We start from the raw sequence: 24,431 nt of genomic DNA on the forward strand, positions 1-24,431 counted from the left end.
AGTGCAGATGCAGAACAATAACACCATCTCCCCCACCCCACTTTTTGTGGTGCTGGAGATGTAACCCCTGGCCTTAAGCATGCTAGGCAAGTATTCTACCACTGAGCAACATCCACAGGAAATAGCACCATCTTTGAAGCAGAAAGAGTGAGCCCTCATCAGACAATCTACTGGTGCCTTGAACTTGGACTTCCCAGCCTCCAGCACTGTGAACAATAAGCCTTTGTTGTAGTCATTTATAAATTATTGTTTGTTGTTGTTTTTTTAATTGTCAGGTATGGTGGCACACTCCTACAATCACAGCAACTCGGGAGGCTGAGGCAGGAAGCTCACAACAGGTACAAGGCCCCAGCCTCAGCAACTTAGTGAGACCCTGTGTCACCAAAAAAAAAGGAACTGGGGATGTGGCTCAGTGTAAAGCATCCCTGGGTTCAATCCCTGGTACCAAAATAAATAAATAAAAGTACTTTATTTATTTATTTTACTCAGACTAAGACAGAATAGATGAAGACACCTATAGATGAACTCACTTTTCCCAACCCCCAGATGTTTTTAACCATTTCACACTTTTAAGCTGTTTCATTTTTAATTCTACATTAATTACTTATAATATTTGGTGGGAAATTAATTAACAACACAAAAAGCTCTTAATTTGCCTTAAGATTGTTATCAGTGGGGCTGGGGATGTGGCTCAAGCGGTAGCCTGCTTGCCTGGCATGCGTGCGGCCGGGTTCGATCCTCAGCACCACATACAAACAAAGATGTTGTGTCCGCCGAAAACTAAAAAATAAATATTAAAAAATTCTCTCTCTCTCTCTCCTATCTCTTAAAAAAAAAGATTGTTATCAAAAAAAATTTTAGTATTATTTTAGTTGTTGATAGACCCTTATTTATTTATATGCAGTGCTGAGAATCAAACCCAGTGCCTCACACATGCCAGGCAAGTGTACTACCACTGAGTCACAGCCCCTGCCCAAGATTGTTACCAATTTTTTTTACAGAAATTTAAATTTGTCTTATCAAACTTCATATAGAACACATTCAGATATCACTGAGAAGCCAAAGCTAGGAAAATAAAAAAGCAGCTACAATGCTATTTGTGTTCTCATGTACTGAGAATAAAGCCAACCCAATCCCAAAGGTATTATTTGTGAAAACTACTTGCAAACAGCAGTCTAAACCTTTGATATTATCATTTAGAAACATAACATAAATATCAGAAGCAAAAAATAAACTTGCTGGGTTTTAAGCAGTATTATGAAGTATCTCAGACATATATTTCCAGTGTCAGGACACCCAGATCTAGCTCCTTTGGATTGTGCTGGTTTCCTTATTTTCTTTTAATATTTATTTTTTAGTTATAGTTGGGCACAATTCTTTTGTTTTATTTATTTTTTAATGTGGTGCTGAGGAACCAGGGCCTCACACAGTGGTAGTCAAGCACTCTACGCTGAGCCACAGCCCAAGCTCCTGGATTCCTTTTTATGGATGTATTGTGATAAAGTAACCATTCATCCTGTCCAGCACTAGATTGCAACTTCTGGATCCAAGGTGTGTGTATTTATCAGATGTGGCCAAATTGCCCTCCCAAGAGAGCAAATAAACCAGGTTATACTCGACCAGCTACAAATGGTGGACTCCATTTCCCATACCTGCATCAACTAATTTTAAGAAAAACAAAATTATTGGGCTGAGGTTGTAGCTCATTGGTAGAGCGCTTCCTCAGCACCACACAAAAATAAATAAAATAGCGGCTGAGGAGATAGCTTAGTTGGTAGAGTGCCTTGCAGTGTCAGGACACCCAGATTGGATTCAATCCCCAGTGCCACAAAAAATAAAATATAAGGTATTGTATTCATCTGCAACTAAAAAAAAAAAAAGTAAAAGAAAAAGAAAGAAAATTCTTCATTTGCCAATCTGAAGAATAAAAGATGACTTTTTCTGCCCGCATCCTGCATGAGGAGGGAGTGCGTAACTGTCAGATGTGTGGGCCGGCTGGGAAATAAAAGCTATGAAAGTAATATTAAGAGATTAGGGGCTTAGATATTGACTCATCGGTAGAGCGTTCGCTTAGAATGTTCGAGGCCCTGGGTTCGATCCTCAGCAATAACGGTACTGTGTCCAACTGCAACTTAAAAAAAAAAATTACAAAAAAAAAAGAGAAATTAAAGACAAAGACAAGAATTATCTATTAAAAAGCAAGGGCTGGACAGGTGGATAGCCCTGATGGGTCTGATCCTAACAAAGAGAAAAATCTGGACTTGCTTTATTTATAGCGGTACAGACCAAGGGGGATAGTAAGGAGAAAACAGGATAAGAATGTGGAAAAAACAGGATAAGAATGTGGGGGAAAAACACATTTTTTGGTGCTTTTCAGGTTCCGCCCATCTCCCAACTGACTGCCTTGTTTGAACCTGGGGATTTGAGCTGAGGTATGGAGCCAGGATGATCTGGGCTTTTGCTATCCTGGGAATTTCATCCAGGAGTTCCCAGAAAAGCAGCTTCCCTGTCTTAATGGCTCAACCAAAATCCACAGCTGATACAAGGCTCCCAAAGCCTTTCATTGAATTTTAAGCTATACTTTACTAGTTATGTGCAATTTTATTTTCTGTGGATGACTTGTTTTTCTTCTGATAAAAATCACTGTTTCTCCCCCACACACACTCCAGTTCTGGAGAACAAATCAAGGCTCACTGAACTACATCCTAGTCCTTTTTGACTTTTATTTTGAGTTGCCCAGAGTGGCCTTGAATTTGCATTCCTCCTTCCTCAGCTTCCAAATAGTTGAGTACAGATTAATGCCATTGTATCTGCTCCACTGCTCATTTTTATAGTGGGTTTCTGTTTAGTTGATTTATAAAGGTTATTTATATGTTCTGGATTTTATTACTTTTATATGTATGCTGCAAGTAGTTTCTCTCCATTTTTTTTTGTCCTTGCTTGCTTTTTTTGCAGTGCTCAGGACCCAACCCAGAGCCTCACACATGCTACAAGTACTCACTGAGTTGTACTCTAGTCCTCTCTCCACCTATTGCCTCCTTTTTTTTAAAAAAAATATTTATTTATTTTTAGTTGTCAATACCTTTATTTTTTTATTTTATTTTTTTTTATGTGGTGCTGAGGATCGAACCCAGTGCCCTGCGCACACCAGGTGAGCGTGCTACTGCTTCAGCCACATCCCTAGCCCTATTGCCTCTTTTTTGACTTAATTGATTGTACATTTCTTTCTTTTCTTTTCTTTTGAGACCGGGGATTGAACTCAGGGGCACTTGACCACTGATCCACATCCCCAGCCCTATTTTGTATTTTATTTAGAGACAGGGTCTCACTGTTGCTGAGGCTAGCTTTGAACTTGTGATCCTCCTGCCTCAGACTCCTGAGCTTCTAGGGTTACGGGCATGTACCACGGTGCCTGGCCTGCATTCCGTTTTTGAGTGAGCTGTTTTTGCTGTTGTTTTTTGGTACTCAAGATTGAACCCACTTAGCTAAGTTCCCAGCCCTTTTCATATTCTATTTTGTGACAGGGTCTTGCTAAGTTGCCCAGGCTGGCCTCAAACTTCTGATCCTCCTGCCTCAGCCTCCTCAGCCTCAGTTGCTGGGGTTACGGATGTGTACTATCTCACTGAGATGTTTTTTTGTTTTTGTTTTTTCCTTTTGTTTTTGTTTTTTCCTTTTGTTTTTGTTTTTTCCTTGAGGTTCTTGCTTTCTTGCCTAGGCTGGTCTCCAATGATACTACAGCCTGAGCCTCCCAAGTAGTTGGGAGTATAGGTATGTGTTATCATAGTGGCCCTGAGTGAGAATTTTTAAATTGTGGTAAAATATACATGACATAAAATTGTCATTTTTAACTTTTTAAATTTTAAATTCATTTATTTATTGTAATTTGTTATACATGACAGCAGAATGCATTTCAATTCATAGTACACATATAAAGAACAATTTTTCATATCTGTGGTTGTTCACAAAGGAGTCACACAATTTGGTCTTCATATATGTACTTAGAGTAATAATGTCCAGCTCATTCCACCATCTTTCCTACCCCCATGCCTCCTCCCTTCCCCAAATTCCTGTTTGCCCTATCTAAATTTCCTCCATTCTTCCCTTGATCCCCCACTCCACCCCCATTATGAATCAGCATCCACATATCAGAGAAAACATTTGGCCTTTGGTTCTTTGGGATTGGCTAACCTCAATTAGCATAATATTCTCCAACTCCATCCATTTACCGCAAATGCCATGATTTTATTCTCTTTTAATGATGAGTAATATTCCATTGTGTATATATACACCACAGTTTCTTAGTTTCTTTATCCATTCATCTACTGAAGGGCATCTAGGTTGGTTCCACAGTTTAGCTATTGTGAATTGTGCTGCTAGGTCAAATGGTGGTTCCATTCAAAGTTTTCCAAGGAATCTCCATACTGCTTTCCAGATGGTTGCACCAATTAGCAGCCCACCAGCAATGTATGAGTGTGCTTTTTTCCCCACATCCCCTTCAACACTTATTGTTGTCTGTATTCTTTTTCTTTTTATATATATATATATATATATATATATATATATATATATATATATATATATATATATTAATTACTTATTTTTCAGTTTTCGGTGGACACAACATCTTTATTTTATTTTTATGTGGTGCTGAGGATCAAACTCAGGGCCTTGCACGTGCTAGACGAGTACTCTACCGCTAAGCCACAATCCCAGCCCTGTATTCTTTTTTTTTTTTTTAATATTTATTTTTTAGTTGTAGTCGGACACAATGCCTTTCTTTTTATTTATTTATTTATATGTGGTGCTGAAGATGGAACCCAGGGCCTCACACATGTGAGGCAAGTGCTCTACTGCTGAGCCACAACCCCAGCCCTGTTGTCTGTATTCTTAATAGCTGCCATTCTGACTGGAGTGAGATGAAATCTTAGAGTAGTTTTGATTTGCATTTCTCTAATTGCTAGAGATGTTGAACATTTTTTCATATATTTGTTGATTGACTGTATATCATCTTCTGAGAAGTATCTGTTCAGTTCCTTGGCCCAACTGATTGGGTTGTTGTTGTTGTTGTTATTATTATTATTATTGGTGATAAGGTTTTTGAGTTCTTTATATAACCTAGAGATTAGTGCTTTATCTAGTGAGTGTATGGTAAAAATTTGTTCCCATTCTGTAGGCTCTCTATTCACCTCACTGATTGTTTCTTCTGCTGAGAAGAAGCTTTCTAGTTGGAATCCATCCCATTTATTGACTCTTGATTTTATTTCTTGCACTATAGGAGTCTTATTAAGGAAGTGGGGGCCTAATCCCACATGATAGAGATTAGGCCTACTTTTTCCTCTATTAGACGTAGGGTCTCTGGTTTAATTCCTAGGTCCTTGATCCACTTTGAGTTGAGTTTTGTATATGGCGACAGATAGGGATTTAATTTCATTTTGTTGCATATGGATTTCCAGTTTTCCCAGTACCATTTGTTGAAGAGGTTATCCTTTCTCTAATATGTTTTTGGCACCTTTGTCTAGTATGAGATAACCGTATTTATGTGGGTTTGTCTCTGTGTCCTCTATTCTGCACCATTGGTCTACCAGTCTATTTTGGTGCCAATACTATGCTGTTTTCATTTAAGGTTTATTAACTTTTTTTTTTGTTGTTGTTACTGGGGAGGGAACCCAGGGGCACTTTACCAGAAAGCCACATGCTCAGCCCTTTTTATTTTTAAAATAGTTTTAAAGTTTTCTTTTTAATTTTTAAATTAGAACTTTATAGTTATACATAGTAATTGGGTTCATCCCAATGAACTCATGCATGGGATTCAATTTCAGTTCACCATCCCATCCTTTTCTCTCCCCTTTTTTTCTCCCATCCTCCTTCCCCTTCCCTGTTCCCCTTCCTCTACTCTGTTAAACTTCCTTTTGCTCATCTATTTATTTATGTTTGATTGGTTCTTTTTACTTATACATAAAGGTGAGGTTCCCTGTGGTATATTTATATGTGCACAAAATTCATTCGGCATTGCTTCCCTTTTCTCATCCCTCCACTCTGCCTTTTGATCTAATACACTGCTGACCTTCCCTTTATCTTTATGATATCCAATCCTTTCCTCCTCATTTCCTTTATTTTACTTTAGCTTCTTCATGAGAGAAAACATTTGACCTTTGAGTTTCTGAGTTTGGCCTATTTAATTTAGCATGTTTTCCATTTCCATCCATTTACCAGCAAATTTCATTCTTCTTTATCTTAGTCCTTTTTATTTGAGAAAGGGTCTCTTGCTTAATTGTTGAGTCTGGTCTCAAACTTGTGATCCTCCTGGCTCAGCCTCCTGAATCGCTTGGGATTACAGGCGTGGGATTCCATACTTGGCTCAAATCCTTGCTTTTGATTCTTGTGGATATATACCTAGGAGTGGAATTGCTGGATCATATGATTCTTGTATGTTCACCCTTCTGAGAAACTTCCAAACTGTTTTCCACAGAAACATATTACCATACATTTCTACCAGCAATGCATGAGAGTTCCATTTTTCTCTACATACTTGCTAACACTTTTTTCCTTTTTTCCCTTATTGTATCCATCCTAGTAGGTGTAAGGTGGCATCTTGTTGTATTTTATTTGCATCTCCCAAATGACTAGTGATGTCAACATGTGCTCACTGGCCATCTGCTTATGCTATTTGGAAAAATATCTATTCAGATCTTTTCCTCATTTTTTTAAATTGGGTGTTGCTGTGTTGAGTTTTAGGAGTTCTTTATGTATTCCTGATAATAGCCCTTATCCGTTTTATTTGCAAATATTTTCTCCTGTTCTGTAGGTTTTCTTTCCTTCTTTCTATTTTATTTGGTGTATTTTTTTTATCTTTTAAATTTTTTTTAGTTGTAATTGGATACAATGCCTTTATTTTATTTATTTTTATGTGCTGCTGAGGCTCAAACCTAGCACCTTGCACATGCTAGATGAGCACTCTACCACTGAGCCACAACCCCAGCCCCTATTTTTTTATTTTAATTTTATTTTTTGCAGTGGTGGGGATTGAACCCTGGGCCTTGAGCATGCTAGGCAAGCACTCTACCACTGAGCCACAACCTCAGCTCTGTATTTTAAGTGAACTTTATAATACATTCTGTCATATTCTAAAGATGGAAAATATTTTCAGTAGAAGCCAATCACTTCTTTATTATATAATATTCAGAAATAACACAACTAGCCAGATGTGGTGGCTCTTGCTTATAATCCCAGTGATTTGGGAGACCAAGGTAGAAGAATTGCAAGTTCAAGGCCAGCCTCAGCAACTCAGCAAGGCCCTGACCAAAAAAAAAAAAAAATTAAAAAGGGGATGTGACTCAGTGGTTAAGTACACTGGGTACAATCCCTGGTACCAAAATTATAAAAAAAATAATAATAATAAAAACAGCTTGTTGCACCTCATAGCTGGGCTAATACACCCTCCAATGTGCATTTTCCAAGTGTCTGAGAGTTAGCTAGTCCTAAAATGAATTGATCACTTTCACTAACTGACCTAGGCCTCCACAGGTACTGTGTCCTTTGACTGGGCATGCCTTTTGGTGATTGTTACTACCAACCTGCAACAGAAATAGTCATGTGAAATATTCAGGCCAGACCTGGGCTGGTGGGAGGGATGAGGATACCTGGGACTCAGGCTTTATCCCAAGAGGAATTCCATAGACCACAGCATAGTTTTCCCTGGGGAGGTGATATATGAATAGATGTACTACTTGAGAGGAAGTTGTTCCAAAGTTCAGGCACAGCATATGCAAAGGCCACAAGAGCCCAAGGAGCCCGGTTTATTGTGATTTTAAAGCACTGTCCTGGATTATCACTAGCCTTTACTACTTTCCAAGTTCTGTGACCCATCCCCTTTAGAATTTCAACAGACCTATCACCTCCAAGGCCCAGAAAGCTACCTGACATTGCCTAATTTCTCTTTTGTTTCACTGAGAGGAGGACCTTCTGGGCTTTCCCCAGTATTCCCCAGGGTAAGGCTAGCCCAGTGAAGCGCTCTTTTGATTCCTCACCCAAGCCTGTGTTCTGAGAGCTCTGGATAGGCCAGAGACAATTTTATCACAGTTCCATGAAATCCATGATACACTGTCAAGTGTACCCACAAGAGATGTCTCTACTCCTCCAGAGGCTGCCCAAACAAGTGAACTCTTGGACCCTGATTCAGGATACTGGGCTACTGGCCAGCTCAGCCACTTACTCCATAAAACCTCAAGCAAACAAACCTCGCGTTCTTTGGATCAAGGGGGTTTCCGAGATTAAAACAGCTGCATCCCCTTTTAATTTAATTAACTAATTTATTTTGATTTTGGTTTTGGTACTGTAGATTGAACCCAGGGTGCTGAGCTACATCCCCAATCCTTTTGAGTCAGGGTCTCACTAAGTTTGAGACAGGATCTTTTTTTTTTTTTTTTTTTTTTTATGGTGCAGAGGATTGAAGCCAGGGTCCTATGCATGTGAGGCAAGCACTCTACCAACTGAAATATAGCCCTAGCCCCAGAGAAACAGGGTCTTGCTAAATTGCTGAGGCTGGCCTTGAACTTGGAATCCTCCTGCTTCAGCCTCCAGAATCACTGGGATTACAGTCCTGTGCCACCGCGCCCAGCTTGCATCCCTTTAATCTTAGGGACCTAAACTGTCTGTGACCAACTGGGCCCCTAAACCTTGTTCCCCTCCATAGGCAGTTCTGACTCCTGACCTAGCAGCCCTCAACCCATGGGAATTTTTATGTCGTCAAACCTCTGAGCACTGCCCGCCCCCCTCCTCCCCCGGCCGAGAATCCTTTTTTCTCTCCTCTGGCCAACTCTTATCGGTTATCTCACAAACCCAACTCAAAAGCCATCATCTCCGGAAAGAAGGATTTCTTCCCTTCTGTCTCTCCCTCCTCTGTGCTTCTGTCATGCTGTGGGTGCCCTGTGTCTGCGTACACCCAAGAGTCCGGGTGTAACCCAGCTAGGGAGAGTCTTGGTCCGAGGCGCCGTTCCTTGCAGGAACACTTGTCTGCCCCTGCAATGAGTTACAGCATCTGTGACACCAGCCTGGGTCCCTAAAGCCCGAAGCATCCTCGGGACAGAAGAAAATAAAAAGACTCTCGTTCTCTAAGCATCCTTCACTTTAGAATTTGGTCCGGGCGTTTGCGTCAAGTAACGCTGGACTTGGCCTTGGAGGCCCCGCCTCCGGAGCGCGCCAACAGGCAAAGGGGTAGCTGACCCAGGGGCCTCGATTCTGGTCCCAATTTATTACCCCTGACAGCAAGAGGAGCACCCTGTGAGGCAAAAATTTTCTAGTGGGGCCCCAGCGGCGCAAACATGCGGCAGCTTCCTCGAGGGGTGCGCTCAGCTCCTCCGCCCCCATCAAGCCCTTGGTACAGCCCGGGGATTCCCCGCCACCGCCAGACCCCGAATCCCGGAGTCCCCAAGAGGCCCCGCCCCCCGCCCCCGCCCCCGCCGCGCCTGCTACCGAGCGCGGCGCCCGGTGCACTGGCTGGAGACTGGGCTATGGCAGGGCCCGAAGCATCCTTTGACCCCACCTCGGGTTGGAAGTGCCACATTGTGCGGCAGCTACAGCAGCGGGACCGCACGCAGAAGGCACTTTTCCTGGAGCTGGTGCCGGCCTGTGAGTGTGCCCTTGGGCATCTTAGAAAATGGCCATTGAGGAGGCTGGGCTCCCGGCCTGGGAAGAGGGTTTGGCTGTTCAAGCCGTGACCCAAGTGCTTCAGCGCCTTCTGGCTTCCGAGGGAGGCCTTTTGACTTGAACCTGTCTGCCACGCCCCACTTCTGAATGGCCAGGATTCCCGTCCCTTCCAATCCAGGCTCTGCTTAGAACTCTCTTGGGCGGAGAGATCCTTGTTGATACCCCCTCAAGGCTCGGCTCAACCCCCACGAGCTGGGTTTCCTAGAACGTTTGCCCCTGAGTATTGTTTTTGCCAGGTCTCTTGTGCTTTTCTCGCTGTCAGATGGTCCCCAGGACCAGATCAGACCATTTAGTCTCTAACCCAGTGAAGGAAGGCTGGACTATCCAGAGCAGCCGCTTGTTGATGGATCTAGGGTAACAGTGAAACTCTTAATCTCTAAGGAGAAAACTCTGAATCTGGGCTTTGCTGCCGCCTATAGATGATTGGGACACATGAAGCTTCTCTGTGCTCAGCACACCCCAGCCTGAGGGAGAAGCAGGGGTCGCAGGATTTCTAAGGGAGCTGGGAAGTCAGATTCTTTTGGAGCTTTCTGGGCAGCTGGAGTGTGTGTTGGGGGTAGGGGTGGGGCAGTTCAGGATGGGATGAACTAGAGTGGATCTGTGTGTAGGACCATTGGTCACCTGAGATTGTATGTTTGGGGTTGGAAGTTTTAGTTTTTTTCACTAGTTCCAGCCTGCCCTGGAACTAGTGAGAAAAGTTTGGGGTTGGCCACAATCCCTGCTGCTAATCTCACTGGAGCTAATCTTGGTAAGTCTCCAAGACCCAATCTGTTTCTTATCGTGGGAAATCACTCTGCAATCTTCCAGGTGCTGGGCCTTTTTCTTGATGGTCCTGAGGCTCTCCCCTACTTCCAGGCAGCCTCACTTAAGGGCTCGGATAGACAGGGGAACCTCCCAGTTTGAGGAAAGAGTCACCCACAGTCCCTTTTTGGGACTTCCAAATCTAAGGGTCTGGAGCAACCCAGAAGGCTGAAATCAGAAAGACTGAAATTCCTGTTATCTCTGTGGTCTTGGGTAGTTCATGTCCCTAAGCCTCAGATTTATTCTATGTAAATTAGGCATAATGGAACCTTTTTAAGATTTGCTGGGGACTAGTGCTGTGCCTTTACTACAGCTGAGGTGGGGTTTTGTATGAGAACTAGACTAAATCCAGCGACCTCGGTCAAGGTGACAAGCAGGGCACTGGGTGAGGGAAGGTTGCTGAGAAGCTAGGCCTGGGCTTACCACCCCCCAGCCTGCTCCGGAACTGAAAAGAGGAAGTTATCGTGGATGGTGGTGGGTGTGTGTAATCCAGGGTCTAACCACCTAACCTAAGAAGATCTGTTGGATAATTGCTCAAGGACTTTCTATTTTGACCTGGGGGAACTTGCACCAACTCTGGGGAAGTTAGGATTACTTTAGTGTGAAGTTAGAGCCCTTAAAGGGGAAGTGACTTGCTAAAGGTCATAGGCTAGTACAGCTTTTTGTTTCATCATGCTCTGGAGCCAGCCCTGTCTGGGGCAGAGGTGAATCAATCCTAGGCCCCTTGCATCCTTCAGGACCCTCATCAGGCAGGACCCAGCCATCCTGTTGCCAGCAGTAGGGGTCCTTCTGTCCCTGGGAGAACAGGTCTTCTCCTGGGTGACATGGTGGTCTATGCCAGCACTAAAGGTCCTGTAGAGATGCACAAACAACTCTCAGGCAAGGGGCACAACCCATCCACAAGTAGCTTCCTCATTTCCAGCATCCCTGGACTCCTGTAGCCTTTCTAGCCATAGGTAACTTGTATGCCAGGGGTTGGCTGGAAGGTGTCTATCTCTGCCCCAACTCACCCTCTTGCTCCCCCAGATAATCATCTCCTAGAAAAAGCTGAGCTGTTGGCCAAGTTCTCAGAGAAGCTTCATATGAAGCCAAATGATGTTACTTCTGCCACCCATCAGAGCTTCTGGTAAGTGTATGTATCAGTGATCATAATAGGCTGCCTGTTTCTAGTCCCTCCTGCCACCCAGCCCCCATGCTGGGTCATACTCTCCCAGCACTTCAGTGGCTCCTAGCTGCTACTCAGGGGTGGATCTGGAGAGGCAGGCCCTCTCCCAGGCCAGCTGCTTTAAAATCTCCTTTCTCCTTCTTTCTCTGCATTTTTCCTATCCCTTTCCCCTCCTAACCCTGCACTCCTGTCTTTCCCCCTTAGCCTTTTTCCATCTCCCTGTTCCTTACCTGATGCCTACAGAAAGGATCTTGCTCCCTATTCCAAAGAGAAAGAGAGTGAAGACTAGATCAAGGAATGGGTTGGGGCCAGAGTTAGCAGGTGTTTTTTGAGGAAGGTCCTTGGCAAGGAAACACAAGGCCAGAGCACAGGACTCATGAAAGCTCATTTCTGAGATTTGCTCTTTCCTTTTTTTCCTTTTTGTGGTGCTGGGGATGGAACCCAGGGCCTCTCCTATGCTAGACAAGCACTCCACCACTGACTGCTCTTCAATCCTTGCTTTTTCCTTGAGTGGCTTTCAGGCTTCCATTTTCCTCAAGAAAAAGTTAACGGCTCTTGTTTCAGGCTTTTCATGGGACACTGGGAGCCTTTGAGCATTGGGGTGAATGGAGGGGACATAAGTACCACTCTCTGGTTGGTTGGCAGGGAGGAGTCAGGGCCTGACTCAGACCAAAGCTCACCACAAGATACTCTGAGGGTGAAGTGGCAGAAGGAGGAGGAGGAGGGGCTCCGCCTGGACTGTGGTGAGGTAAGCTGGGAAAGGATCAAGAATGGGGCAGGGCCAGGATCTAGGACTTTGGGGCAGGGAGATACTGTCAAGGGAACCAGGAAGTGAGCAGAACTTCCTGTGTTTGCTGCATCCCTTAAAGTCCAGTGCTGCAAGCACTGAGTGAGCCCTAGTATATGAGGCCTGGAAATGAAGCTGGGAAGGGTGTCAGAGTGCCCCTTGCAAGCCCTGGATGAAGAGGGTTCCGACATCGGCTGGAAAGAGTGAGACAAGACTTCAGGGAAGTGGATGCTTGTGTAGGGGCCTGGCAGCCTGTTCCCCCTTATAGATGGTTTAGCCTACTCTGCTTATTCCCCCACTCACGTGCCTACTCTTCACCCCTTGTCCAGGCAACCCCAGGGCCCAGCATCAGGTGATGGTTAATATATACTTGCAGACAAACAACCAAGATTAATGTAGTCTGTAGGCAGGACTTGGCACTTCCACCTAGCATTACTGCCCTGTCTGTCCCCTGCAACGGCATCCCTTGGCTTCTGTTGTACCCTACTTATTTCCTCTGATTTTCTTCTTATATCTGTAGATTTTACTTCTGAGTTCCTTCTCTGGCTCCTTTTCTTCCTCCCTTTAAATGTGGGTGTTCATTTGGGTGTGCTCATTGGCTCCCATGGCCACAGGGATTTTCTCTTTCTTTTTCTCTTCTGACTCTTGGACCTGACTCTACCCAGCCTTCTTTTCTGCACACTGGACTCTTGCTCAGCTGAGACATCACATCTAAAATCATCTCCAGCTGGGGGTGATGGTGCACCCTGTAATCCCAGTGATTCAGGAGGTTGAGGCAGGGGGATTGTGAGCTCGAGGCCAGCCTAGGAAATTTATAAGACTCTATCTCAAAATAAATAAATAAAAAGAGCTGGGGATGTAGCTCAGTGGTAGAGTACTCCTGGGTTCAATTCTTAGGGCCACAAATAAAAAATAAATAAATAAGTAAAATAAATGAAATCACCATCTTTTCCATAATATAGCACTTAGCACTAGGCAAGCATTAGCTTAGTTAATCCTCTACATTGTAGGTACAGAGGGGGAAACTGAGACTTAGAGAGGTGGAATCTAGATTTGAAACTCCACCCACACAAATCCACTTTTTGTGATTTCTTCATTCTTTCAACAAATATTTATTGACAGTCGCTATGTCCAAGGAACAGGGAGTGCAGCTGTGAACAGACCTGGCCCTGTGGAGTTTTCAAGGGAGGAGAGTGTGCTGGGCCAGTAAACATGTGTCCAGTTACAGTAAGCCAAGTCACCTGCCCAACACAAATGTGGGAAGGGGTTACAGACAAATTGAGAGCCTCTCCCCCAGAGCTGTGATTGCAACTTGATAATGGTGTGACATGCCATCACAATTTGTAGATTTGTATTCATCAGGATACAGCACAGTTTCATCACCACCAGACATCCTTCTTGCTATCCCTTTTTAGTCACACTCACCTTTCCCCAAACACCCCTAACCACTGGTAACCACTCATCTGTTTTCCACCTCTATCATTTGAATTTTGACAAGTACCAATAAAAAAATATTGAGTGGTATAACACAACAGAAATGAAAGCAAGTGATAGGTGACGAGAATGGCAATGGTTGCTCAGTGGTGAGAAGGATTATAAATATTGTAAATTGGACCAGCTATGAAAGTAGGGGCCCTGTCTGCATGTGCAGGGGGTCTTCACAGTCCTTCACACAGGGAGTTATATCAGTGCAGGTAGACAGCCTCAGTCTCGCACCTCAGTCCATCCTTACCAAGCCCTTGTGAGAAAGTACCAGGAACAGATGTTAGCAATAAGAGTACCCCTCCACCCCGTCCCTTCCTTGTGATTATTTGCTGGGCCAGAGGTGCTCAGAGTCTGGCCCTCATTTTCCTCTTACCACACTGGTGGGCACTGCCTTGCCTTGGAACTGTTTTTCTCACTGACTCCTCAGCATTGAAAGAAGGGAACCAAATTTCATCTTCATGGCTGGCCCATCTCTTGGCTCTGGGGTTGAAGGAATGTGGAGTGAGGCAGGGGTAAATATGTAATGATTCTTACCCTACTTCCGGGCTGTCAGGGCAGCTCCAGGACTCAGTCTGGGTTCAGTACTCTCACAGTCCATTCCTGTTCTTAGCCTTGTGTGCTTCTGTATTCTGAGATCTGTGCTTGGGCAGGCCAGCAGTTGGTCAGGGATTGTAAAGAAAGCCAAATGTTGGAGAGGCAGGGAATAGAACTCACATCCCTTGAACCCTCCCTGTAGAGCAACACTTTACTTGTAGCATGATGTAGTTAGGTAGCTTGAGTTCAAATATCAACTGTCACTTAGCTGTGTGACTTTGGACAAGGCATTTAACTTCTCTGTAGCAATGTTCTCATTTGTAAAATGAGGCTGGTGGGTTTACTATATGGTGTTATTATGGGGATTAAAAGAGTTAATATGTGTAGAGTGCTCAGAATAAAGCATGGCACGTGTAAATGCTAGATAACCATCTGCTATTATTTTAAATATTTTTCTTCATAATAGTTCTGGGTTGCTCTGTGGAGGTAGGGTGAGGGTCATCTCATCTGTACCCCTGCCTCATTCAGCATTCCTTCAACCCTATGGAGGTAGGCACTATCATTCCCATTTTGCAGATGAGGAAAACGAAGCTTGCTAAGGAGATTCACTTTCCAAGGGTCTCTACACCCCTAAGGTCACAGAGAAAATAAGTGGCACAGCACAGGAGTCAGACTTCTGAGCCTAGAGCCTCTGTTGCATCCTTATGCATGATCCTAAACTCATCTGAGCCTTGTTGGGAAGGGGCCGTGGAAGGTGGTGGCAGGCTCTGTCCCTCCAGCCTCACCTGCCTGAGAGGGGCGTAAGGCCTGGTGTGAGCCCTCCAGAGGTGCCCAAGACCACCTGTCCGCCCCCACAGATGGCCTACCAGGTGGTGAAGAAGAGTGCAGCCTTGGATGCCCTGCAGTCGGAGCTGGAGGAGCGGCAAAGCAGGTGAGTACCGGTAGGGTGAAAGGGACTGCGCCCTCCTCTGCCCCAGGGTTATTGCGTGGCCCCAACAGCTTTCCCCATGACCACCAAAGACCCCTGGCTTGTGTTTGGTTGATGCGAACTGCACGGCTCTGAGGGCGAAGGCTTGGCTGGGGACGTGGCTTAACCACCTGGCGGCCATGGGTACATCTCTCTGGGGTCTCTGGGGTCTTAGGCGGGTCCCCCCTGGGCGGTGATGGAAGCGTTTTGGGATGCACTGCCTGCGCTTCCGGTCCTCCAGGCTGGCGGCTGTGGAGGCCCGCGTGGCGCAGCTGCGGGAGGCGAGGGCGCAGCAGGTCAGCTTGGTAGAGGAGCTACGGAAGCAGAATGCGGCGCAGCGGAAGGCCTACGAGGCGCTGCGCGTGCACACTGGGCACCAAGAGGTGGCACTGCGCACGCTCCAGGAGGAGGCGCGCGATCTGCTGGAGCAGCTCTTGCAACGCAAGGAGCGCGCAGCAGCCGAGTGCAACTTGCGCAACGAGCGCCGAGAGCGGTAGGAGGGCTGGGCCCCAACCTGTTCTGTGGCTAGCCTCCTCAGAGTCTGGCCTCGCCCTTGCCTGAAAGGCAGCGATGGGGACTGCCCCCTGGGGAGAATGTACTAAGTCAGGCTGGAACCTGAAGGCAGGGGCGTTTGGTACCCCACCTTGGAATCTTCTGGCTCCTAGGATGCTTTTTTCCCCACTAGGGCCAATCAGGCGCGGGTATCCCAGGAACTAAAGAAGGCTGCCAAACGGACTGTGAGCATCAGCGAGTAAGAGTGAGGAGGGACCGGATCTGACTCCTGTACTCTGTAGCTGCCCGACTGTCTGCCTATTTTTCCATCTAACCCACCCCCCCCACACCGGTACACCTGATTGCCTGTGGACACAGCAGCAATCCAGGGTCCACTGGATCCTTGCAGAGCTGTGTGATCGTAGGAGCAAGTTCATGTGCCCACCGCCATCCTCCCTCCCACTTGGACCCCTCCCCGCCCGGAATTCACATCTTCACCGTAATCAGTGCTTGGGCAGGGAGGGGCTGGCTTGTTGCTTTGGCCTTCTTGAGCTTTATTCCTCTCTCCCAGGATTCCACACACTCTACATGATGGGATCAGAGAGCAGACAGAGACTCTGGCTCTGGCTATTAAGCCTGAGTCCCTGGAGAGTGAGGCTTGTGGGAAGTGGAAAAGGCCTTTCAGGTGAGGACCCAGTTGGCTGTCTCAGAATTCTGAGGCTGCCATTGTCTTCTTCTAGGACCTTGGGGCCAGCTGGTGGGTTGGGGCTAGGAGTTTGGGGAGAAGCTGGGGTACAGCCCAGGACTGGTCTGACCTACAGTGCTTGGGGTAGTTGGGGTCATTTTCACTGAACATGCACTGCTTTCTCTTCTTCCTAGGACCAGAGCTCTGGGGTGGGGTTTAAGGCTTGTGAAGGGGTGTCATGAGGAGGGAACTGTGGGCAAGGCCCAGGGCTCATCTGTCCTAGGCATGTATGTATGTAAACACAGGTGTGTGCATGGGTAGGTATACACAAGGGACATGGACATATGTATACAGGAGCTTGGCTGCGAATACCTTAGTGTGTATGAACATAAGAACATATGTAGATGTTTGCTCACACTCTCAGTGCCCCCAAGTCTTGATTTACTTGTCATTGAGGCTGCTCTCTCCTGGCTCCGTTTCCCAGCCTGAAGGCTCTTCTCCTCAGTCTTTTCTTGTAGGTCCCTGGTGTCTAGGTCCTGGGATAGTGAAGGAACCTTGGGGAGGGGCTTGAGACACTGGTCTCCAAAGTTCTTGGCAGCCCTGGTGGGCTGAGACATCCCAGTACAGTTGGGCATTTCTGAGATTACTCAACAAGCTTAGGTTTCCCCTCCTCACTGCCCCCAGCCTTGTCCCAGCCTGAGGCCACTTCATCTGCCCACTCCCATATGCCCTAGCTCAGCCTCCCAGGAGCTTTTGTTTGTGAGCATTTGCCGAGGGTGGGGGGGTTGGTAGTTCTTACCATCATGGTAGAGACTTCCATTGTCAAGTCCCTCCCTGCCTACACTTTCCTGGGTTGGTCTGGATTACAACCCTCCTGATCTTCAAGGAGTCAAGTTCTTGTTCTAGGCTCTAGAGGTTATAAGTCTTCAGATCTCCAGCAAAGTATAGGGATGAATGATTGCTGTCTGCACACCTACCAGCCAGTCCCTTAGCACATGGTTCTCGGTTCTGCTCCAGGTCTGCCTCAGCCACCTCTCTGACTCTGTCCCACTGTGTGGATGTGGTGAAGGGGCTGCTAGAGTAAGTGTGTGTATTTGTGTATGTGAAGGGGTTGGGCCTGTTGGAGTCTCATGTCAGGCTTCTGGAGCCCAGGCTTGGTCTCTGTATGTGCCTCGTCTGTTCATCCATATGGTGCCCACTGTCTGTGTGTATCTCTTTTGGTCCCCAGAGGCAGGAGCCAGGTGTATGACCTCATTTTTAACTCCTACTCAGCTATCTTCCAGGCTCATAAGGAATCTGTCCTTATCCAAGGTCCTCACAGGGGACCAAGAGTTCCAGCCTGAGGCCAAATGGGAACTCTCACTCAATTGGGAAACTAAGGCTCAGAAATGTAAGAACTCATTCAGTCACAAAGCCAAGCAGTGGCAAGGCCAATACTAACCGTTAGCCCTGAAGTTTCCCTGCAACCACCAATCCTGCCCTTGTTCTGTGCTTTCCTGTGTATTCTCCACTCTATCCTGGGTTGGGGAACGGGCTGGTTGGATCCTGGGGCCATATTCTGCTACTGCCATGTCTGTTTCCTGTTGCTGCTGCCTTTGAAGCCCCCACATCAGAAGGCCTTGGTGAACATCCTCCTGACTCTACCCCTGCAGTTTCAAGAAGAGGAGAGGTCACTCAATTGGGGGTGCCCCTGAGCAGCGATACCAGAGCATCCCTGTGTGTGTGGCTGCCCGACTTCCTACTTGGGCTCAAGATGTCCTGGTAAGGGAGGAACTGGGCCACATGTGTGGGGGCCGATATGGGAGTGCAGGCACTAGGGGTGTCCCGAGCAGGCCAGGCAAGCAAGACTCCCAGGACCAGCAGGAGTTTGTCTCCACAGGCCATGGTGGGAACTGCTCAGGCTCTTTACAATGGGGGCATAGACTGGAAAGGGAGATGGGAGGCTGAGAGAGTAGGTGGCCCAATGAGAGTGTTGGGAGGCAGAGTTGGGAGGCTGCTTCAGGGGACCAGGCAGAAATGAAGATATTTGCTGGGGCTAAGTTTGAAACTCAGGATTTGGGCAGAGACCTGGGGTGTGGATACCAAGCCAGCAGCAGGCTGTATGTGTGCACAGGCACATTGAGAGTGAGCCTGTGAGGGGGCACAAACAAGCATATGTGGGGAAGGCCCGGGTCACCAACCTCCCCTTTCCTCACAGGATGCCCACCTATCTGAGGTCAATGCTGTATGTTTTGGCCCTAACAGCAGTCTCCTGGCCACTGGTGGGGCTGACTGTCTTATCCACCTCTGGAATGTGGTAGGAGGTAAGGACCCACCCCTCCCTGCAGCCCAACCCAGTACTTTCTCTAAAGATCTACTCTCAGCTTGCTCCTGGGTGGGCCTCTTTGTGTTTGCCTCTACCTGGAACATTCCTGTGAGCAATAGCTAGAGAACCCCTCGGCAGGAGCAGGACTCTGAAGATGCCTCTCCAAGGAAGGGAAGAACCCCTAGGCCTGCAAGATGGGGAGGGCTGAGTGCAGATGGGCCTCTGTTGGGGGAGGGGGAGGTCCCTTATCAGTCTTACAACGACAGACTTTGAGGAACAAGTCCTTGGGTTCACCAGGCCATCACCTCTTTTGGTATCACTCCACCTGCCAGAAGTCAGGAGACAAACATTGACTGTCCATCTTGTGCTAAGCTCTGTGCTCTACAACTGGGTTAGGGACTCAGAGCCAACCCCTGGAGGCTTCCTAGAGGAGGCAAATCTCCAGCTGGTCTGGCCTGGCTTGCTGTGTGACCTATGGACAGTCCCTTCTCTCTGGTTTTCTCTAGCCCTATCTGGGAAATGCCTAGCTTCCCCCTGAGGCCCCTGCAGTCCAGGCTGTAACTGTACTTGGTGATTCTGTGCTCTAACTTAAGAGAGACTCCTGTTCCCACTCTGGGTTCCAGTTCCTCTATTTTGTGAGTGACCTCATTTCACCTGTTCCTTTCCCTGCTCTCCCCCTGCCCTGCCCTTCCAGGTCGTCTGGAGGCCAACCAGACCCTTGAGGGAGCTGGTGGCAGCATCACCAGTGTGGACTTCGACCCCTCGGTGAGGGGACTTTGCCCCAGTAGCATGGGATTATCCCCCCACACCCCAGACTCTATCAGTGGGCAGAGACTCCCATCAGTAACAGTATCCAAAAGCTGGGTCCTTGGGCTCTTGCATATACCACTCCTGCTGGCCTGAGGCTCCTTTGTCTTCCTTGATGACTTGGGCCATGGGAACCTTTAAGGCCACCCCTACCATAATTCTCTGGACTGAAAGATGCTGCCTTTGGCCAGGCCTAGACTCAGACCTCTAACACTCCCCATCTCTCCAGGGCTCCCAGGTTTTGGCAGCTACTTACAATCAGGCTGCCCAGCTCTGGAAGGTGGGAGAGGCACGGTCCAAGGTGAGACCTGACTGGGAAGGCAGCCTAAGGGTCAAGGGTCCTTTTTCAGGATGAGGGAGGTGCTATTATGGGGTCTTGGCCATGCCTTTGATCCAGACTTGGTATGGGGGCAGGAAACACTGTCTGGACACAAGGACAAGGTGACAGCTGCCAAATTCAAGCTAACAAGACACCAGGCGGTGACTGGGAGCAGAGACCGGACAGTGAAGGAGTGGGACCTTGGCCGTGCCTACTGTGAGGCTCAGCTCCAACTCCACCTCCCATCCCCCCCTTCCCTCAGATACAAGGGAACCTACCCTGCTTTCTGGGAGTGGCTCTGGGATTCAAAGACATTTTGGGTGAAACCTTCCAAGGTCATCCTTCTCTGTGCCCCATTGGTGTTCCCTATCTGATTTCTTCATGTCTTTAAGCTTTGGGTAGATGAAGAAGAGGTGGACTGACCTGGGCTGGGAAGATCTGGGTTCTAGTCTTGGGAGAACACTGCCCCTTTTGGACCTCAGCATCTCTACGTGTCTACTGTGCTAGCTCCTGACAACCCTCTGAGACCCTGGGCTCTACCCCTTGGTCCCTAGGTTCCAGAACTATCAATGTCCTTTCCTATTGTAACGACGTGGTGTGCGGGGACCACATCATCATTAGTGGCCACAATGACCAGAAGATCCGGTTCTGGGATAGCAGGTGACAGGCAGACTGTGGGTGGCTGGTGGACCTGGGGTCAGAGTGCTGGAGTTCTTGCTCCTTGGCAGGAAGGGTCATGGTGGTTCCTTGGGGGAGTGAAGCTATGGGGCTGGCACCACCAGCTGGTATCCTCTGTTGGGCACAGCTCCTTGAGGCATAGCGCTCCTGGGAAGCTGTGCCATTTTCCTTGTGACTTCTCAGTCCAGTACTGACTGCCTGGGCTTTACAACCAAGATGGACAAACAACTTTTTCCATTTTATTTCTACTTTTTTTCTGGTGCCAGAGATTGGACCCAGTGGTTCACTACCACTGAGCTACATCCCCAACCCTTCTTACTTTTATTTTGAGACTGAGCCTTGCTAAGTTGCCCAGGCTGGAATCTTCCTGCCACAGGCTCCTGTGCAGCTGCAGGTCTAGGTATGTGCCTCCATGCCTGGCTACCACGCTTCAATAAAAAAACCAAAAAATGTTTTTAGTTGTTTTTTGAACAGAAGAGCCCAGCATTGGGTGAATGGTTTACAAATGCAGAGCTGGAGCCAGTGCAGGGCCCATGCAGGCTGGTCTTGCTGGTGTGCAGGGACTGCCCTTTGAAGCCCTTCCTTCTCTCAAGTTGTTTCAAGACAGACTTTTCATTGCTTTTCTTCCAATGTTTATTTTAGTGATCCAAGGGTTTCAAGGGCTCCTTCTCAAATCAAAATCTGACCAAGTTCCTCAGTGGAGGGAGCTGGGTGTAGGGATAAGGGAGATTAGTTACTGGAGAGACCTGCCTCTGGACTTTGTTGGTTAGGAAGGGGACCATACCTAGTCCCTTCTTTTCAGGAATGGCTTGGGGGACTGTTCCTTACCCCTCTCTCCTCAGGGGTCCCCGCTGCACCCAGGTCATTCCTGTGCAGGGCCGGGTCACCTCCCTGAGCCTCAGCCATGACCAGCTGCACCTGCTCATCTGCTCCAGAGATAACACACTCAAGGTCATCGACCTCCGGGTCAGCAATATCCGCCAGGTGTTCAGGTACTAGACTCTGCCTGTTGACCCTGTGGCCTTTATTGGGGCAGCTGTGTTTCTCTTTTCCTGTAAAAGTTCTCTGCCTTTCTTGACCAGGACCTGCTGAGGTACCTGACACCTTATAGAGATGGGGCTCTCAAAGCCCCTGGTTGGGGACAGGACTGGCAGTGATCTCCATTCTGACCCCAGCCCTGTTTGTCTTTAGGGCTGATGGCTTCAAATGTGGTTCTGACTGGACCAAAGCTGTGTTCAGGTGTGTCTGTGAGAGCTTGCCCATCCTCGAGTACACCCCACCTGGTCCTTGTGTGTGTCCTTAACTGAGTCCCTTTCTCTTGTTCTGCTGTGGCCACTGCAGCCCTGACAGAAGCTATGCACTGGCAGGCTCCTCGAATGGAGTCCTTTACATCTGGGATGTTGACACTGGGAAACTGGAGAGCAGCCTTCAGGGCCCTCACTGGTGAGCAGACACTACCCTCCTACTAGTCCTGCCTGACACCAGGTTCTAACATCTCTCAGCCCCTGTCTCCAAACCTTCACCCTCCCCAGCCCTTCACAGCACCCAGGTATCCTTCCACATGTGTTTTACCCACTTGCAGATGAGGAAATGGGCTCACAGAGGGCCTCAAACTATCTAGGTCCAATACTGGGGGGCAGAGCCAGGCTGCAGACCTGGCTCCTGCTGCCCCTTGAACCCTACTCTCCCTCTCCTTAGTGCTGCTATCAACGCTGTGGCCTGGTGCTGCTCCGGGAGCCACGTGGTGAGCGTGGACCAGGGCAGGAAGGTTGTGCTCTGGCGCTAGGACTACGCCCCCTCAGCCTGGGCTGGAGAACAGCTTCCCTCCGCTTCACAGGGCTCCAGAGCCCACAGGATGGGGGTAGCCTCCAAATTTAATGGGGACGAAGGCCCAGAAAGACTTGGCCTGTTTGTTTAAAAACAGTGTTCTTGTTTAAAAAGTCTTTTTAAATTATGTATCTCCTCACTTTTCCTTCTTAAAGTTGGGGGAAGGGTGACTAACAAAATTGTCTGTTTGCGTCTTTGCAGCATTTCTGGGGTACAGGGAGACCTGGGCTGGGGGCTCAGGGAAATCTGGTTTGGTCTCCTCCTCCTCCTGCATAGAGCAGTTTTGGCAGAGCCAGCCCAGCCTCTGCCCAGGGACACAGGTTGCCTAGCTTAATCATGCAAACAGCATGAAGAACGGCTCAGGATAGCCCAAATCAGTGCCTTTTAGAGCCATGGAAATGTAGCCTTGGGTCCAACCTGGCCCTGAGGCCAAACCAACACAGTGGGCTGGAAAGGGAGCAAGCAGCCCATGGGGTCCTGGTGGAAAGGGTCCTAACAAACAAGAGTGATATCAAAGTATTTGGTACACTGGGCAAGCCTTTACACTGGCCCCCTTTCCTCCCAGAGGCAGGGCCCAGGTAGAGGAGGGCAGCTTAAGCCTGGGCCTTCATTTACCTTGGCATCAAATTTCACCCCCACAATATGCCTCAGTCCAGGCTGAACTCACAGGGCAGAACCCAGCACCCCACTTCTTTCTGTAGCCTAGGGTTTGGCACAGGTCAGCGAAGACAGAAAGGTATTGACCAAATGGCAAAATCTACTCTCATTGCTCCCAGATTGCCTACTTCTCCTGGCACGGCAGTCCTGAACTCTGGATGCCATACCCAGCTGCCTCCTGTCATCTGTGCATGTGACCTCTGCCCCTCATAGTACCAGATCCTGAGGCTGCTGTGCTTCATGCTTCTCTCCATCCCTGCTGCCACTACAGGCCACCTTAGATTCACTGTCTCCTCCCAGTCCCCTACTTGCCAGAGCCAGTGACTTTCTAAGTTGCCAACCCTTTGAATTTTCCCTGCTGCCTTCAGAAGAACCCCTCAGCTTGAAATCTAAGCCTTTGGAAGCCACCCTGTTGGCCTGCATCTTCATTCCCTTGCTATTCTGAATGTGACTTGCATGTGCTTTTCTCTATCCAGAATGTTCTTGTCCCTCCCAGCCCACAATTAAAATTCGTCCTTCAGGATTCCCCCACTGACAGCCCTTTGCTCATCTACCAGGCTTGGTCCTACCCTTTCTTGTTTGTTATCAGCCTCCCTCCATTATAAGCCATGGAGCTCTTGAAAGAGGCCAGGATGGGAACAGAATGTTCCCTGGGATCAGGCCTGGCTCAGAGAAACCTCAGGGAATGTTTATGAAGTCATTAAGTTCTCCTATGCAGGCACTCTGTGAGTTCAATAATCTGGCTCCCTTCACCCCTTCCCCAGCCCTACTGCTCTGGTCCCTAGTGGCCAGCAGGGGTCACCAGCTGTCTGGTCTCTGAGGAGTCCTTTCACCAGCCTCCCCCCAGAGACTGATGGCTGAAAAAACCAATGATGTCCCAGTGGCCACCATTACTAAGAACTTAACGTGTCAGCCTCCAGTGTACTTCCTGTAATTTCATTTGTTCCTCTCAATCAGCTTGTGATATGGTTATCACCTATTTTACAGATGAGAAAAGATGAGGGTCAGAGGTTGAGTCAAGATCACACTTGCACACACCTGCATTGTGACTGCATTCATCATACAAATGTCAGACTTTAGGCTCCCTGGGCAGTGATGCACCGTGCCCCCTACCCACTTCAGCCACCACAACTGCCATCACTACCAGAGTGGGGGTGATTCCAGCTTTGTGTCTAGCTGGGCTCCCTCCTTGCATCTTCTCTCTTCAATTCTGACCC

At 47.8% G+C, this 24,431-nt stretch overlaps 1 protein-coding gene and 1 long non-coding RNA gene across 11 annotated transcripts in view; one reads left to right on the forward strand and one right to left on the reverse strand.

Moving 5' to 3' along the window:
* Window positions 1-8,535: 8,535 nt before the first annotated feature.
* Window positions 8,536-24,431, forward strand: part of Atg16l2 (autophagy related 16 like 2) — a 32,079-nt gene continuing 16,183 nt past the window's right edge. For 3 of the 9 annotated variants that reach the window (XR_013437788.1, XM_078046649.1, XM_078046650.1), the window contains exons 1-17: window positions 8,562-9,627; window positions 11,533-11,632; window positions 12,317-12,419; window positions 15,335-15,408; window positions 15,686-15,937; window positions 16,130-16,195; window positions 16,508-16,621; window positions 17,639-17,701; window positions 18,274-18,382; window positions 18,819-18,924; window positions 19,621-19,691; window positions 19,963-20,034; window positions 20,148-20,268; window positions 20,607-20,712; window positions 21,573-21,722; window positions 21,922-21,969; window positions 22,072-22,173. Coding sequence is in view for 8 of the 9 variants with exons in the window: in XM_078046649.1 (XP_077902775.1) it covers window positions 9,321-9,627; window positions 11,533-11,632; window positions 12,317-12,419; window positions 15,335-15,408; window positions 15,686-15,937; window positions 16,130-16,195; window positions 16,508-16,621; window positions 17,639-17,701; window positions 18,274-18,382; window positions 18,819-18,924; window positions 19,621-19,691; window positions 19,963-20,034; window positions 20,148-20,268; window positions 20,607-20,712; window positions 21,573-21,722; window positions 21,922-21,969; window positions 22,072-22,173 (1,964 nt within the window). In the remaining variant the exon portion in view is untranslated. Of the gene's footprint in view, window positions 9,628-11,532; window positions 11,633-12,316; window positions 12,420-15,334; window positions 15,409-15,685; window positions 15,938-16,129; window positions 16,196-16,507; window positions 16,622-17,638; window positions 17,702-18,273; window positions 18,383-18,818; window positions 18,925-19,620; window positions 19,692-19,962; window positions 20,035-20,147; window positions 20,269-20,606; window positions 21,183-21,572; window positions 21,723-21,921; window positions 21,970-22,071; window positions 22,174-22,428; window positions 22,685-24,431 lie in introns of those variants that run through there. The other 6 variants (XM_021725072.3, XM_078046654.1, XM_078046652.1 and 3 more) reach the window with 6 other exon arrangements.
* Window positions 13,535-15,689, reverse strand: LOC144377131 (uncharacterized). Of its 2 annotated transcripts, XR_013437793.1 has the most exons (3): window positions 15,344-15,689; window positions 14,317-14,423; window positions 13,535-14,196 (listed from the first exon to the last, which is right to left on the reverse strand). It is a non-coding gene; the product is annotated as an uncharacterized LOC144377131 (long non-coding RNA). The 2 variants fall into 2 exon arrangements; XR_013437792.1 differs by having other exon boundaries at window positions 13,535-14,423.

The sequence above is a fragment of the Ictidomys tridecemlineatus genome, chromosome 4 (genome assembly GCF_052094955.1).
Source record: "Ictidomys tridecemlineatus isolate mIctTri1 chromosome 4, mIctTri1.hap1, whole genome shotgun sequence".
Taxonomy (NCBI): domain Eukaryota; kingdom Metazoa; phylum Chordata; class Mammalia; order Rodentia; family Sciuridae; genus Ictidomys; species Ictidomys tridecemlineatus.